The 17,241-nt window shown below is 39.5% G+C and overlaps 1 protein-coding gene across 4 annotated transcripts in view; it reads right to left on the bottom strand.

Moving 5' to 3' along the window:
• The window catches only part of ARHGAP26 (Rho GTPase activating protein 26), a 381,779-nt gene that overhangs the window by 129,673 nt on the left and 234,865 nt on the right, over positions 1-17,241 (bottom strand). For all 4 annotated transcript variants that reach the window (XM_039836423.1, XM_039836425.1, XM_039836426.1 and 1 more), the window contains exons 15-17: positions 13,708-13,795; positions 11,756-11,814; positions 10,132-10,237 (exon numbers count right to left, since the gene is read on the bottom strand). In XM_039836423.1, coding sequence (XP_039692357.1) covers positions 10,132-10,237; positions 11,756-11,814; positions 13,708-13,795 — 253 coding nt within the window. The remainder of the gene's footprint in view (positions 1-10,131; positions 10,238-11,755; positions 11,815-13,707; positions 13,796-17,241) is intronic.

Below are 17,241 nucleotides of genomic sequence, written 5' to 3'. Positions count from 1 at the left end.
TGAGTAAGAAAAAAGGAAAGCCAGACTCTCCCACGAAGAGAAACATTTTGAATATCACAAAGATGAGTGGAAATTTTCAGACTGTGCAGACTAAGATGAGTCTTCATGATATAACGTGTCGTTCCCCACTCCAGGAAATTAAGAGTTATTAAATTGCAGCGAAGACAGCTGCTTCTGAGATGAAATCAGCTTTGTGACACCAAGAAGCAGGAGGATGAGGGTGAGAAGCTGCTAACTTCCCATGGAGACCAGCCCCACACAGCTTGTGCTTTCAAAAGATGTTCTATACAGGGCATCTGAATCATGAAGAGCCCTGAATACTCACAGGGAAGTGTGAGGCTTGGTGCAAGGTATGACCTGAAAGCCAACACCAGTGGATGTTTCTCCCAGCTGACCCTGTGCTGGCTAATCTTTTGCTAGGAAGGGTGAGACAGATGCTCAGCTCTTTGGGCCAAACACTCATAAACTGCCAAGAAAAGGAAAGCAAAGTAAAATTAAACTAACTCTCTCTCTCTCTCCTCCCCCCACTCACCCTCCCTTTCTCCCAAGATAAGAGCTATGTGTGCTATGTTTTCAGCATCCAGCCCTAAGGGTTTTGCTTGCCAATAACAAAACTGTGAAGAAAGCCCCATCACATCAGTAAGAGTGATTGTTTCAGTTTAATCGTTTGAACAACGTTCCTATCTTCCTTCACCTTAAGGCACAGCTCTAGGATCCGATCCTCCTTTCCCCATCTCCTGATTTCTCAAACAGACTGTAGAAGCTTACATTTATGGAGGGTGCACTACATGCTAGATAAAATTCTAAGATCTTTATGTGGATTAACTAATTTAATCCTCACAACAACTCTAAGAGGGTAGGTGTTATTTTTGTCTTTAGGTTTTTTAGAAAGAAGAGAATGACGTAAAGATTTCTATGATACTGCTTTACTGGGGGGTGGGGGAGGAGGTTCAAGGGAATGAGGCAGAGAAGCTAGCCACTGCCTGGTTCAAGGACCAAATACTTTCTTAGTGTCTTGGAACCATCTTCTAAGAGACTGTCTAATGACTGCTATTTAGGATGTCTGGCTCCCACCTCCCACTGGTCAAAGGTTTCCCCTTGGGTTTTTTTTTTTAAATACCCCTTTGCTTCCAAGTTGTACATGTGTAGATACTACTTTGTGTCTTGAGGGAGGTAGAGGCAAGATGCACATAGTACGGGCACGAGGCTACAAGCTATCAGGATGCACCTACATGAAGCAAGTTGGAGGTTACACAAATGGTCACTGAAGTGATAGCTGAAATCCACAGAGGAGAAGGTCGGAAAATCTGAGGTGCTAAATTAAAAGTTTCGGACACAATTATGGTATTTCCTTTTTTCAAATGAGGAAACTCAGGCAAAGAGAAGTGAAGTAATTCATGCAAGGTTTCAGAAGAGAAAAGGACAAAACCAGGTAGTCTGGCTCCAGAATGTTGTTTCTTAACCACTATGCTCTCGGCCCCTACAGATGAACTGCAACTACCTAGAAGTCTGCCAGCTGCCTCAGCGCAGCTGCCACATTTGAGCCACAATAGTTGTGAAGAACTGGTTGGGAAATCAGGCAGTGTAAGAAAATTACCATCATAGATAATGTTCACCATGCAATGAAAGGAGGATGCAGCAAGAGAGTGCGCAAAAACAGTGTGGGTGTTAGAATGAGTTAGAAACTGCTGCTCAGCCAAAAAGAGACATTTAATGAAATCACTCCTGGGTAAAATGCATAAGAAATCTGGCTCATCAGAGAAGAAATAAATGAAATAGAGACTAAAAAGACAGTAAAAAAGATCAATGAAACTGAGAGTTGGTTTTTTGGAAAGATAAAATAGACAAACCTTTAGCTAGACTCAAAAAAAAAAAAGAGCCAGGAGACCAAATAAAATCAGAAATTAAAGACCAAAGGTATATAGAGAAAGGAGAGACAAGGAGAGAAAAGAGAGAGAGAGAGATCTCGCTCTGCTAAGGCACAGCATAGAAGAAACTAAGTCGTGATCACGTTTGTTAATACTTTCACTTTTATAATACCCTGAAATAAATGAGAGCAGCCACAAAGAAGGGAAAAGATAGCATTCTACTCTTCATTCCTCCTTGAAATTGAGAGGGAATTCTGGGTGACTCTGTTGGGAAAACAAACAAATGCATACAAAAAAAATAAAAAATAAAAAAAACAGAAAAATCATTGAAAAAATTAACCCAAACAGAAGTGGACTGATTCAAAACAAGAGACTCAAATCGAAGGGCCTCTACGACTGCTGAGTATTAACAGCTCAAAGCCAAGCACTTCCCCTTTCAGAATGGACGTTTCTTATGGTGCGGAACATTTAGTTTCTTGAATTCAGAAATTTAAGCAAAAATTTAAACCAAACTTGTATCTTTCCTTCCCCTAACCCTGAAGATCGGAAGGCCACAGAACAAAGAAATTCCTGGGCTGAAAGTAAGTGAAGATCTGGCAGCTAGGCTAAATAAGGGTTGAGCTGATTTCTTCTGCATTTCCATTAATTTAAAGTGCTAAGTTGCCTGTTTGCTCTGAAATATGTGGTTGTCCTCTTTGCAGTGTCCCTTTAAATAGATTTTCCTTTGGTTCTGCCAAAAATAGCTAGAGATGATCCTCTGAGAATCCCATTCTTAGTCTTAAAAAAGAAATACGCTCCTCCCCACCCCCTACACATAAAACAGGCCTGGTAGCAGTAGCTCCCACTTCTTTCCGGGACCTCCAATCTATCAGAAATAATAAATCTTTCAGGAGTAAAATGAGCTGCTCCGAGAAGTAATTCTCTCAGCCCGTTTCTTCTTATTCATTTATGTAATCATCAAATATCAAGCCCATCTTTTGGGATTGGCAGATAGTCAGGCTAGGGACTGAAAAGCCAAATGTCTAAACAATGGCCCAGCAGGTAGGGGGTATGAAAGAAGTGGGCCAGTCACGAGAGGAAAAGGGACTGTTTAGGAGCTAGGCAAACTGAAGAAGGCATGCCCAGGGGGGTAAGGTGTGGCTTCTATTCCGTTTCAATTGTTAGCAAGGAGATCTGAATTGTTTCAAGTAAAATTACCCTCATTACAAATGTTGGAAACCTGTCCACATTTTAAAAAAACCAATGTGTGGGACAACTACCAAATAGAACACGTGTGTGGGCTGCTCTGGCTAGAAGCCCTTGTTTGCAACCTCGATAAAAAAAAAAACAAAAAACAAAGATAAAAGACAGACTACCTGTGTCATGGGAGTTTATGACCTAGTAGGAGTGAGACGATACACATCCAGTAAACTGTCCCACAAGGTGGAATGTGATACACGCTAAAAGAGAGGAACAAGCAAAGGCTATGGGAGTTCAGGAAAGTGAGGGGGCACTCGAAGCAGTAAGAATTCTTGTATGCCAGTGGCATTTGAGCTCAAGCTAAAGTATGAGGTCAACTTTGGCAACAGAGGCTGGAGAGGGACCATTCCAGATTGAGGAAAATGAGCTACAAAGGCAAAAAATAAAAAGGGAGTGGGGAAGAGGATATTTGAGAAATGGTCGAGAGACTATCATACTTCTACCCAATAAATATTCCTGAGTGTCTACTGTGCGCCACACAATAGGGATGCAATGGTGATCACGAGGGATACAAGATGAGCCTACAAAGTCTGAAGGGGCCCGGTCCAGACCAGGCCTTGGAGGCCACATCCAAAGTTTTAGTTTAAGAGCAATAGGAAAGCTCCCTCTGAAGTTTTTTCAAGCAGGGGAATCAAATGTTGAGATCTGCATTGTTCCAAGGTCCCCAGCTGCAGAGCATGTATTCTGTGGACTGGAAGGGAACCAGACTCCACTAGCCAGAGCAATATGGGAGGGGGCCTTTGTAAGCAGTCTGGGAAAGAGACAATGACAAGCTTGGACTAGGCGAGTAGTGATGGAGATGGAGAAGTAGGTAGATTCAAGAGATAGTTAGGGGTTAAAATCACTAGAACTATCTGTTCAGGGTAGGAGTTGGTGAGGCAGAAGCCAAATGGGGCTGAAGAATGTGGTCAGCGTGGCTCCATGGGGGTATGAGGCCACACCACCAGTGGCCCAACAGCCAAGCAATTCTGTACCAGAAGCAGTGGGCATCCAGTGGTTACTAGAGAGAAGAAAGGTTCAGGAGCCAGGGTGTATGGCTGAGGGAAGGCTGCCAGGGAAGCTCACAGAAGCTTTCCATCTTAGGAAGCCAGTATCTGAAAAGTACTATTTTCTCTTAAATGTTCTTTGTAAAATTCCACAGCTATTTAGTTTGGACTAGGCTTGATGGCAAGGAAATAACTAGCTTTTCTCATGTGTTCAACAGCTCTTCACTAAGCTAAATCTTATCCTTTAGACTTGGGATAGAGGAAGAAGAAATATTAGAGTATCTATATGTTAATGCCAAGGATTCGTGCCAACTTCCTTTACTTTGACCCTTTCTTCAGAACTTCAGGGAAGGCCAGTTAATGACCAGGGCTCATCCTCCTTGGTGCCAAGGCCTAGCAATGACTTTCTTTATAACCACAGGCATTTGCACATGAACCTAATTCACTCTGAAGATATATTCATATTTCTTCATTTTCATTACGGAAATATGAATACACCCTGCTTTATTTGCAGGAATACCTAGATATCTTCATATTCCAGTCACAGAAAGAAGAAAATAGCCTAGTCACTAGGTGCTCAACCCTTGATAACTTGTGACAATGGAGTCTACATATTTTGATAAGGCTTCACATGTATGCCAAGCATTTGCCCCACAATATTCTTTCCTGATCCCTATAACCTACATAAGTCACAATATGTAACACACCATTCAAATAAACATTAGACAATTGGGTAATGAAAAGAATAAGGAATCAAGTGGCAATGAGACTAAAGTTCGTTTTGCCCTTTTTGTTTCTCTCTCACTTTCTATTCCCCAAATCTTGGAATTTTAGTGTATATGTGCTCACACTGCAGATGTATTCATCTTCCCTCCCAAACTGGACTTTTGGTCCCGTATATCTTGACTGAATTAGCATGCCATGCAAAGATCATTCAATAGACTTAATGCTCTCTGTTAAATGTTATTTACCAAGACATGCAGTAGACACTATGGGCTGCCTACTCACAGCTCTGCCTTTATATTGGTGTCCATGCCTTCTACAAGTGGCCCAGGTAAATCCTGTTTGGTGTAAAAAATCACGGTGGTCCCATTCCAATTGCTGGCGATTGCTTCAAACAATGAGATGTTGACAGGAAGTCTGTTGGAGAACTTCTGGGAAAAGTAGCATCATAGGTCTCAAAGAAGAAATAATGCCTTTTCTGCCTCTGCAACCACTAATGTGCAAGGATGCAATGCAACATCGTATGACCCTGTGAGGAGCTAGCCAAGCAGTGAGGCTGGCTGTGAGCAGGACCATGGAAATAACCTGAGTAATTTATGAACTGAGACATTAACTTGCCCTCAGGACTGATTTTATGTAATGAGACAATAGATTTCCTTATTATTTAAGCCACTTTGAATTGAATTTTCTGTTTCTTGGAGCCCAAAGCATCCTAAATGATACAATACCTCTTTGGAGAAGCAAGAAGAAGGCTCTACCTCTCCAACAACGCCCTAGCAACAAAGGAATAGCTGCTTCAAAAAAGAAAAGAGACTAAGATTTATTTCTCAATACATGTTTTGAGAAAACCAGCTGTGAAAAAGTACCTTTAATAGCCACTCCTGATGTACAGAGAGTCTTCTGAAATCCTCCTGAGCAGCATAAACACTGTAATAAAGTTACAGTGAGCTACTATGAATGGTATGTGTGTGAATATACAACACACTTGGAATCATCATAATACTTGGAGTCATCATAATATATAAACATTAGGGAACTACCATGAAATTAGTCTTTATTACTCATCTACTCTTATTTCCTTCTATAATTTTAAGATCAGGAAGTGTTCCCCCTCCCCACTCCCCACCTGCCTTCTACCTGATAAAAACACAGAATCACACGCTTGGAAGAGAACTAAAAAAACTGAAGTTCAAAAGGTTGAATGATTTCCACAGGGTTCCACAACTAGCTGGGGACAATTTTCTCTACTAATAAAAATGCTTTATGCATGATTTTAAAAGAGTCATTTGCTGAGCACCCAATTTAAAGCAAAGTCGGATTATAAAGACACGGGAAATCAAAAACAAGGTTTTTAAAAAGTAATTTAATTGTGAAAATAAAATCTCCTTTTTGAACTCACTACATTGAACTTCTTCTTCCTATTTCTAATATCCTCTTAAATCCCAACCCATTCCTCTCAATACCATTTCTCTCTCCTAGAAAATCCCTGCATATGGCCCATTCTCAAAAGACTGCCTGTATCCTAATAACCTGGGAAATAAACCAGAAGTGCAGATTTCCAGGCAGAGTCGATTTAGTGGACCAGCAATGTCAATGTAAACGAGCCCCCCAGGTGAGTCTAACTGTGCTCTGAGGCACATGATTCCAGAGAGTATACTAGATTCCAGGATCCAAGTAGAAAACTTCTAATTATCATAGTAGATTTGAGCTGGAACAACAAAAATATATGCATAGTTGCCTATAATTTTCATGTTCCCTCTGAGGTCTGAAACAAACCCAAGAGCTCTGTGATTTGGATGTACCCTGGTAATCATATCTGCTTGGAGGTTTGAAGTTTTTAGCCCTTCCCCTTAAGACTTTCTTTCCCTCTGAACACATTTCTACTTGGGATTAAGTTTAAAATGTCTTAACACTCCCTCTACAGCTAAAGGAAATCAATTTTGGAAAGTGTTTCAAAAGACTACTTTAAAAAATACACAATACAAAATTTTCTCTTTGAACCAGATGACTGTGATGCATAGGGCAAACACGGTAGGTAATGAGAGAAGTAAACACTGGGTTTTCCAGAAGAACTAGCCCTGAAACCAAAACCTAGAAAGGAAGCTGACCATTAAGTAAGTGAACCAGAGGGACAATAGCTTAGGCATATCCTAGGGTAAGTCTGAGCCCGAGAAAACTAGAATGAAACAGACAAAGCCCTTGTCCCAAGCTAACTTTCCCTTACTGCTTCATTTTAAAATAGGACAGTGCTGAAAATGAGAATACAGAGTTTAAGTGAAATTTTAGAACTCCTCTGGGCACCAAAAAAATTTTTTAGATCTAAATAAATACTCCTTACTGGATTCAGCAGTGCTCATTTATACTTATATCATCTAAGACATTTTAAATCTAGAGGCTCCAGAGACCAAGAATACAGTATGCTGAGAACCTGAGTCTATGTATTCCAACATCAGCTCTGACAGACCCACATTAGACATGAGAGCTGGTCTATATGTAAATGTCTTAATGGTTAAATGAACAAATAAATGCCATATAACTTCATAGAACCAAAATCAACATTAAGTATCAAAGATAATGTATAATGCTTCAGAAATGCTATAAAACAAATAACTCCAGCAACAAAATCTGTTGAAATTCCTTAGAAGGCAAAAAAGTCAAAGTCACAGCCGTAATTTGCATATTCCAGTTGTATGTCTCCTTGGACTGGGGTTGAGAAAGCAGAGAGTGGAACAAGACGGAGAAAGAGAACCATCCACCATGAGATGAACAGGCTCAACTATTCAAGATCTACATTAAGGGTTGTTTTTTTTTCGGGGGTGGGGGGGCGGTGATCTTTTTCTTCTTTAAATATTCCTAATAATCCTCAAGGCATTTTAAAAATAGAAAAACGCAGTAATGGTTCTGCTGAATCGCCATTCACTCTGGGACTCTATCAGTGCAATTAAGTTTTTATCACAACTGCACAGTGGCAATGCCTGGCTGGAGTATGTATCTGAAACTTCCTGTTTTGGCGCAGGCCCTTCAAGTAGGCAAAGGTTTGCAACTAAGGTCTAAACCAGTTTTTCTGTTTAACAAATACCTGATTGGGTTGTATGGAACAGGCACCAAACCATCATCTGAATACCTAGGGTTGCTTTTTAAATCCAGTTCCCATTATTTTAAACATACTTCATCAGGATTCTTTGACATTTGGGGGGCACTCTCCTTGTAAGTTTCCATGTTCTCTGTTATGCTTTGTTTCTGAATATGCATAAGTTGGGTTCCCAGACATAATATCACGATGGGGGGCAGGGTCCGCCACACCACCAAACAATTCTCAGGACACCAGGAGGGTGTTCGAGAATTCAACTCAGTTCTGAACTATCTTCTGGGAGACAGCATTAGATTTCACAGGTTAAAGGTTTAGTCCTACAAGACTGCCCCCCCACCCCACACACACACTTCAGACACCAGATGCAAGCCCAGATTACCTGTGCTTTTGACCAACTGGTCACAGATTAGAAGTTCCAATGATCCTCCCCCACAACTCAGAGTCCCAATCCCAAATCCAGGCTATCACCTATACTTCTACCTATATATTAGAAGTTCCCAAAATATCCTTCTTGGGTTCTATTAATTTGCTAGAACAGCTCATAGAATTCAGGGAACCATGTTACTTACTAGATCACTGGTTTACTGTAAAAAGATAACTCAAAACAGCCAAATGGAAGAGATACATGTGGACAAAGTATATGAGAGGGGTGCAGAGCTTCCATGGTCTTTCCAGAAAGGCCATTCTCCTATCACCTCCACATGTTCACTAACCTGGAAGCTCTCTGAAACCCAGCCTCTTGGATTTGTATGAAGGCTTTGTTACATAGCCATGATTGATTGAATCATTGGCCATTAGCCATTAATTCAACCTCCGGCCTTTCTTCCTTCCCCAGAGGTCATGGGGAATGCATGACTAAAAGTTCCAACCCTCTAATCACATGGTTGCTTCCACTGGCCCCATCCTTAGGGGCTTTAACATAACAAAAGACTCCCCTCCAATACTTAGGAAATTCCAAGAGTTCAGGAAGCTCTGAGCCAGGAATTGTGGATAATGACCAAATAAATATGAGAAATGCATTTTGGTCACTTGAATGACCAAATATATATTTCTTATAAATCACAATTATGCATTTCTGATATGGCATGGCAGGAAAAAAAAAACAAAACTGACCAATGAAGAAGCAACTCTTGACACTGCCTAATTGCAAATCACTCTTGTTTCTTCATAATTAGGCCTATGGAAATCTTTATGGCAACATACATACTCTCTCTCCAAAAGGTAATATCAAGTGCTTGGTAGAAATATGAAAAGATGCCATCATAAACGTCCTTAGCAGAGCATCAACTTATCCCAAAGAAATGACTTAATAGAATGAACAAAGTGTGGGAAAGGGACAAATTACAACACATCAGTTCAATAGAATGTAGGACTTGACTATTTAGGTTAATTGTTATACTTTGTCCTTTCTTATGCTCTAGTCTCCAATCAAAAACATTCATCAAAGTTGATGGAATGTTAGAACATACACACATGTAGTTACTGATACAACTAAGGAAGTTAGTAAGGCCATTCTGAAAAGAGCCGAGCAGCAGTAAACACACAAAAATTCAAAACCACTGCAAGGGTATAAATATTCCTAGCAGGAAAATCGGACCCCCACTGAATGCTTTGATTATCTCAGAGGGCAAGTGGGCATTTGCCAAAAGTAATTCCTTCTTCTCTATACTTCTTCAAAGGCTTTAATACATGTAACTTTAAAAATCAATGGTATTGTAGATAAAACAGAGCCTACTATCCATATTTCACAGATGAGGAAACAAAGAATTGAGGTTGGTGGCTTGTCCAGAGCAGGTTAAGTGGCTTGTTAAGAACAGAATCAACTCTAGAATCTAGGCCTCTTTGCTACAAATCTGAGCTCTGTATACCCACAACATACTCCTGTTTGCCCTTGACTGTCACAAGAACATATAACTCCTGAAAACTCTGCTTAGTGACCTGGTATCATGGATGATATATTCCTATTTGCCCTTGATCCACACGTGCAAAAATCCCCTGAAAACTCTGCCTGGTGGCTTGGTCACATGGCCACTCCCCCAGACCACTGGCATTTGTCACCGTTACCCGCTGCAGTTAACATTTCACACATTTCTTTCCTAAGCCTCCAGCATACCTGATGCAAGAGTGGGAGAGGCTAATATAAGCAAAACTGAGACCAGCTTTAGTGCTAAGAAAAGAACTTTCCAGAGATGAGAAAAGAGCCAGCAATCAGTTTTAAACCTACTTTGCCAAGTGGTTCATGAGCAGCTGTAACATCTGCCTATTTTTCTCTGGGAGCCGATGAACAAGGCTGTGGATTTCAGAGACCCGAGACTCCTGGTTCTCCAGTTCTGCAAAGGTAGAAGGGGGGTTATATTTGATCAGTATCACAGCTAAATCGGTTTACAAGACAAAAATCAAAGGAAACCAAAGGTTGGACACTAACAAGATGGATTTCTCAGAGGTTTAAGATCCTGTTCTGTGTACCCATGACTAGAATGTCTAGATCTAGAAGTGCTTTTTAATGCTGCTTTCTGTAACAGAGGTCATTTTTTAAAAAGAGGCTGTCAAAAACTCAAGCCAAAATGATGACATGGTGAAATGGAGCCAGTCGGCTGCATACCCAAAACAGGAACTAACTTGGGAGCAGCTGGCTCCCTAGAGTGACGGCTTCATTTCAAGGAAAGAAGGAACTTTATGCACTCGTCGAGTGATAAACAAATCGCATATGAACAACATTGCATGGGTCTCAAATATCAAAATAACATCTCAAGACAGTATTAAAGAAATCGAAGGCAATGCCCAGTTACTCTCAAACTATGTGTGACAGCCAGCCTGGTATAGATGAAAAGAATGGCACATAAAATATGTAAATCTTTCTGCCAACCTGTAACCTAAATCATGGCCTGTCATGTTCTCTTGGTTGAACTTGGGTGAGTGACTACGTTTGTCTGGGAAATAGAATGATGGTACTCACCACACCTATTTATAGGACTGATGTGAGGTTTAATTAGAGAATGGTTGCTATGGGTTTGGAATTTCTCTGAGAAAGGAATCACATAAACACTTCGCCCCTAGGTTTCTTCCATGTCTTTCTCCTTGTTTTAAGAGGACAACTATAAGTAGATAAGGCCATCAGAATATTAGTTGTTACTAAATTAGGCTAGTAGTAACTACCAGGGTAAACAAACTCTGAAGGCTTAAAGGGAGCAGGGAGAGGCACAGGCTATTAGCATAATAGCACTGTGGGGTTTCATGCCAGATTTAAATCTGATAAAGAATCTACTGCACCTACAGGAGGCCTGCCCCACGTAGACAGATTCTAGTATACTTAGGGTAGCCTGCACCTAATCCCTATGTATTTTAAGACCTGTAATATGATGCTAAGGACCTAGATGGTACAGACAAAGAATGATCAGAGGCTGTAAACGAAAGCCATGATAGAAAGCAGACCTGGAAGTTATATAAATGGTGTTGCTTTCAGGAAAACACTTCCAATGCTCAATTTAGGTAATGTGTAAAATTTGATTCATTCCACAAAATGCTACTTAAGGGTGGGGAAAGACGCAAGGAATTAGAACTGCAATAATCAAAATAAGAAAGGCAAACTTGCTTTTCTCTCTTCTTCCCATCTGCAGAAACACACTTCTGAAGTGTCTCTCCTCTACTGTAAATTCAATGTGGTAGCAAGGCAGTCCTGACTTGGTTTCATTCTTATTCTGTGTCAGTCTCATGAGCGTGCATATGTAGGTAGTTAACAAACAGAACATGAAGGATTAGATAATATTTACTTCTGGATACTGACTGTTCTTTGAAACAGAAAAATCTATTCTCTCTCCCCTTAAAACTGTGACAAAAAGAAAATTTACTTGCTGCTTTGATGAAACTTCTTTGAAACTGGTACATCATAAGTGGTCCTGGAAGCATTCTGGAATAAAAAGATGTACACTAGTCAGCTTAATAAAAACAATCATATTCTCTCTAAATCGCAGCAGCCTAGAGACGGCCAAACTGTATTACATTTCTCAAAGGCAAAGATCAGAGGGAAACAAGGCAACTTGACTTAGTCCAACTTAGTTTTCCTTTTGAAAGGCCCTGAGATTTCACCTGAAATTTTCATTCTCCCTCCATTTTAAGGGAATGCATACAACTATGTTTCATAGTCACAACTAGAAAAACACTAATACAACAGTCTGGCACAAACCAAGAGTTTCCCTTCTCAGTCAGTGACTCACCCATCAACAAGAGCATTCTAAGATATGTCTGAAAAACAAGCAACTACCTAAACATTTGCAAACTCTTGTCTTCCCAGCACCTTGTTATTAGAATCAGTTCATCTGTAAGTACTCTGAGAGACTTTTGTAGGTGTTTTTCTAGCAAATTCACTATGGAGTGCTGCTCAAGAATGCCAAGGGACTAGAACCCCTAACATTAAGCATGATACAACCAAATTTTACCTGCTATTTTTTAAAAATAGGTTTTACAAATTTATATACACAGACAACAGAAGGGTGGTTATCAGAGGACATGGGGACTGGGAAGAGGATGAAGAGGGTAAAGGGGATCAAATACACAGTGATGGAGGGAGACTAGACTTTTAATGATAAGCACACAGTGCAATATGCAGATGATGTACTATGGAACTGTACATTTGAAAATTACGTAACGTTATTAACCAATGTCACCTCAATAAATTTAATAAAAAATATGTTCTATACCTACTATTTCTTAGGAAATCAGTATCACCATGTGAAAAGAAGTGCTAAATGCAAACCTCTATAATGTGGTTTTATGTAAAGTTCAATGATAGTATTTGAGTTACGAATATTTAATGAATACATTAAACTTTAAACTTCAGGTTTTTCTGATAGTCCAAATAATAGGCTTCTCAACAGACTTTACATTATTCTTGGCTTAGGTTTTATTTTATTCTCAGGATTCCATAAGTCAACTCTTAGTCATCCCTTGCATTACACCTTATCCTTGACTTCAAGACTCTTCCATCCCCAATAGCCAATGAAACCGGCATCACCAATTCTTTTTCCTCCTTTGCTTTTGAGCCAAGAGAACCTTCATAGAATCTGTACAAAAGCTAATCCATTCATGATGATAGTTCTCCACTTTGTGTAAGACTAGATCTCCCCCACTTTCCTGTGCAAGAACCACAGTGAAGAGCTGTAATGTTCCTACCCTTCAAGTCCAGCATAAATTTCAATCTATTCATGAAACTGAGAGGTGGGCCGCTAGTCATTTGCTACTCCCTTAATGACAGAAGGAGGGGTAGGGAGGCAGCAGTAATATCACATACATTATTAGAGGAAAATAGTCTCTTTTGCAGTAAAGTGATATTTTCTAATCTAAGCAGAGTCAAAAAGGAGTTCCATTAAGTTCTCATTGTTAAGGACCAACGTCAACAATGTATGCTATCTGCAATGCATAAAACTATCAAAATATATAGGGTATGTAATCACACATTCGCGACAGAATGGGATATGTGATTCCTTGTTTTCTTAACACAGTATTCAGGGATTTCAGGGAATACCATATTTTAGGTTTTGTTAAAGACTAATTGTCATAATAGCTTCTTCTAAAGACCAAAGTTGCCTAAATCACTCATGGCACTACTGCACAATGGCAACCCATCAACTATGGATGATTTACAATCTGAATGACCAGCTGAGCTAAGTGCACCCACACATAGCTGTTTCCATATCTCAAACGCCCACCCAACAGCTCTCTGGAGGCTGAAAAGAAAAACTGCTTTCTTCCTGACTGCCTGATTACGAGCTGGCACTCCTCCATGCAAATGGAAAGTCCCTACCTTAGGTAGGTCTTCAAAGCACTAGTGATGGTCTTGATCTCCCATTCTGCACAGATATCTGTTTCTGTTTCAGAAGCTGTTTTGGGGTCTAAAAGAAAAGACAATGTGTAAAGCAGAGCAGAAAATACAGCTAAAAAACAAGCATACATAAAAGCATTCAGCCTCACTACTAAGCAAAGAAATTTAAATTAAAACAAAAATGACTCCTATCTTTTGCCTATTAAATTAGAAAAATGTATAAAAATCCACATATCTATTACTGGCAAAAATGCAGTAAAACTGATCCTTTTGTAATCTGCTGGAGGCAAAAGGGATAAATGCAGCAGTTTTGAAAAGCGATTTGGCAATACGTATCAAAGTCATAAAGATGTTTATACCCTTTGAACTGATAATCCCACTTCACACAATCTATCCTCAGGAAATAAGATAAAGCATGAGAAAAGTTACATATCCCCAAAATGTTCAACACACACTATTTTCTATAACAGTAGGAAAAAAATTTAAAGAGAGACCACCTAATGTCCAATGATAGAAAAATGATTAATTATGGTACGTTTATTTGATAAAATATTATGTTGCCTTTACATGATAATGATGGCTATCTAGCAATATGTGAAATGCCTGGATTGTCATGTAATAAAAAAATCGTGTAACAAAAAAAAAGCCCTCAAGATTTAAATGTTTGTGAGAAACTCATATGAACAAAGGCTTAAAGGAAATACTCTAAAATTAAAATAATGCTTGTATTAGAGTGATAGAATTATGGTTTCCATATTTTCTAAATTATGACTTCATTCCATTACTTTTACTGCTGGCAAGGCAGTTGAAAATGGAGTCTTTCAGTAAATTGAAGGGACAATCCAGTTTCCTCATAGTAAATACTAGTGATTTACCTCTCAGTTCCCATTCCCTTTTGTTTCTGCTCAGAGCCTCATTTACAGTTGGGCTGCTACCCTTTTCTTACACCTACTCCAAGTGCTCAGGTGAGGCTCCCTCCTTTCAATGGTGGGGAATGAGATTCGAGACAGACCAAAGTGCCGCATCTCTCTGGACCCTGTGACTGGTTCAGAAATGGCCCAAGACCTAAGCCAGTTGGATCAAAGAGAACTTCATTACTTTCCTAGGAGATAAAGGAAAGGCTATCTGCTATTTCCTGGTTGGTTTGCACCTGGAAGGTTATACAGCTGTGCGAGGTGCCATCACATAGAGCCTGAGACTGAGTCCAACAAACAAAGCCCGAGATGGTAGAAGCAGAAAAATGGGTCTTGATGACATGGGTTGAGCCCTTCTATCTCTCCATGCCTTTTCAATCATGTGAGCCAAAAAATGCCTTTTTTCCATAAACCAGTTGAGGTCAGATTTTGTTTTCTATAATCCAAAGAGACCTAAATGATATAGCAGGTAAACAGAGATGGCCACCAGACTGTCTCTTTCTGTATAGTCTCTGTGAAGAGTTCTTCCTGCAGGGCTAACAGTCTTCCATTTGGAGAGAAGAATGAGTCACAGGTGGGCACAATACATTTTCTGTACACTGAGAAAGAACCTACTTTCAATATAGGAGGCCAAATAGTCATGAGTGGCTTAAGGATTTAGGCGCTATGTGTTTGCAGGTAACTCTGGGCAGTAATGAACTCTGTCATGTCACATGAAACCAACAAGGAAGAACCTAAAAAGCATGATTTTATTTCCAGGCCCACAGAACAGTAAACTCCACAGAGTTCTATTACAGCAAATTTCTGAAAAGTGAACAAAGTGTGATTTTTCCAAATATCTAAAACTGCGGTAGCTTTAATTCTTTTCTTGCTTTGTCATCTTACACTGTTAACGGTTTTTTCCTGCGGAAGTATATGTACTAAAAAACTTTGCTTAACCTGACCTTTTCCCCGCCCAGGACCAAGACACATGGAGCGCTGCCATCTTGCATGGTTCCTGGATGCAAGACAAACGTTACTGTACATTTTTCTGAGGAACAAACCAACTTCTACCCAAGAAGAGTGAACATGACACTAAACAAGCAGCAGTTGGCAGGTCTGGGAGTTATGAACTGTTCCATGAATCACATTTAGCAAACTAATGATTAGCTTCCACTTATTCAGGCTCTGTAACCATAGGAATATTGTGTAACATTACAGAGAGGAGAGTCAAATTACAGCCAGGCTAAAGGGCTTTTTATAGCACTGATGAGGCAAGGCTCATAACTTGAGCACGTCCATTTTAATTCATTTTATATCCAAACTAAATTGAAGACAGTCTCACAAGCTACCCCATTCTCAGAAAGTGCTGCCGATGTCCACACCTCCCTTCTGTCAGTGCTCCCCGCACTAACTAACAGAGAAGCCTCCTGGTAGCATCTGAACAAGATGCAAAGCTGTAATGTAAAATTTTCTTCAGAACTCCATACTTTTCTGCCTACCATGTCATTTGACCATTGCAGTGCTTAGTAAAACTGACATAAACTAGAGGAGCAATCCAACAAACAAAAAAGCATTCTGTGGGTAGAGCGAAATGAGTGTATTTCCTCCTCTACCTACTCAAACACAAATTTGGAAAAACAGGAGACAGACTAGAAGCAGTGGTGACAAGGGGAGGTGGTCTTAGAACTGTCACCCTGGATCAGTCCAAAGATCCATCTCGTACACTGTTGTGTTGCTGACAAAAACACTAAGGACCTTCTGGAGGAAATGATTAGGAAAGTCACCTGTGTATTCTAAATTTCCCAATAACACATTATAATTTTTTCTTTAACTGAGAAGGTAATATAAGCACAAAATAAAAAAATAATTCAAGCAAAACAAATAGATATACATTAAAAAGGTTCGCCTTTCCTCCGCTTGGGGCAACTGCTAATATCAGTTGTATACCATCTCCAACAGTATATGCATGAACAAGCAAAATATGAATACACACATCTTTGTAAAAACACAAACAGAAGCACACTATACATGTCATTCTGTTCAGTGTTATTTTCATTTAACAATAGCTTAAGAAATTGCTCCATATCAGTACACAAATATATCTACTTCACAGTACTTTGTTGTGCCATAGTTAAATGTCTCATTTATGGAAATTAAGATGGTTCCCTGCTTTTGCTATAATAAACAATATTTTTACATGTCTTACCTGTAGAAAAAAATTCCTCAAAATGGAATTTCTGGGTCTAAACTATGTGCATTTTAAATTTTGAAATACATTGCTCAACTGCCCTTCAAAGGATGTACCACTATATTTAAGTATGAGAGTGACTCCTTCACTAGATCCTTGACATCATATGATTGAACGCTGATCCTAGCCAATCTGATGGGTTTAAGAAAAGGTTATATGACTGTTTTAATTTGTACTTTAATAAGAAGGAAGATTGAGAATTACCTCCTGTGTCTGGATTCAAGTCTACTGAGGTACAGTCACACTATTTCCATAATTTTTAAAAATATTTTACTTTTCAATTACAGTTGGCATACATTATACAGTTTAAGGTGTACACAGTTCCATAATTTTTGACAAATATAAATAATCATGTAACTATCACCACAATCA

This window comes from Pteropus medius, unplaced genomic scaffold, assembly GCF_902729225.1.
Source record: "Pteropus medius unplaced genomic scaffold, Ma_sr-lr_union100, whole genome shotgun sequence".
Taxonomy (NCBI): Eukaryota; Metazoa; Chordata; class Mammalia; order Chiroptera; family Pteropodidae; genus Pteropus; species Pteropus medius.
The sequence above is the reverse complement of the archived record's forward strand: the minus strand, read 5'-3'. Positions and strand labels throughout refer to the sequence as shown.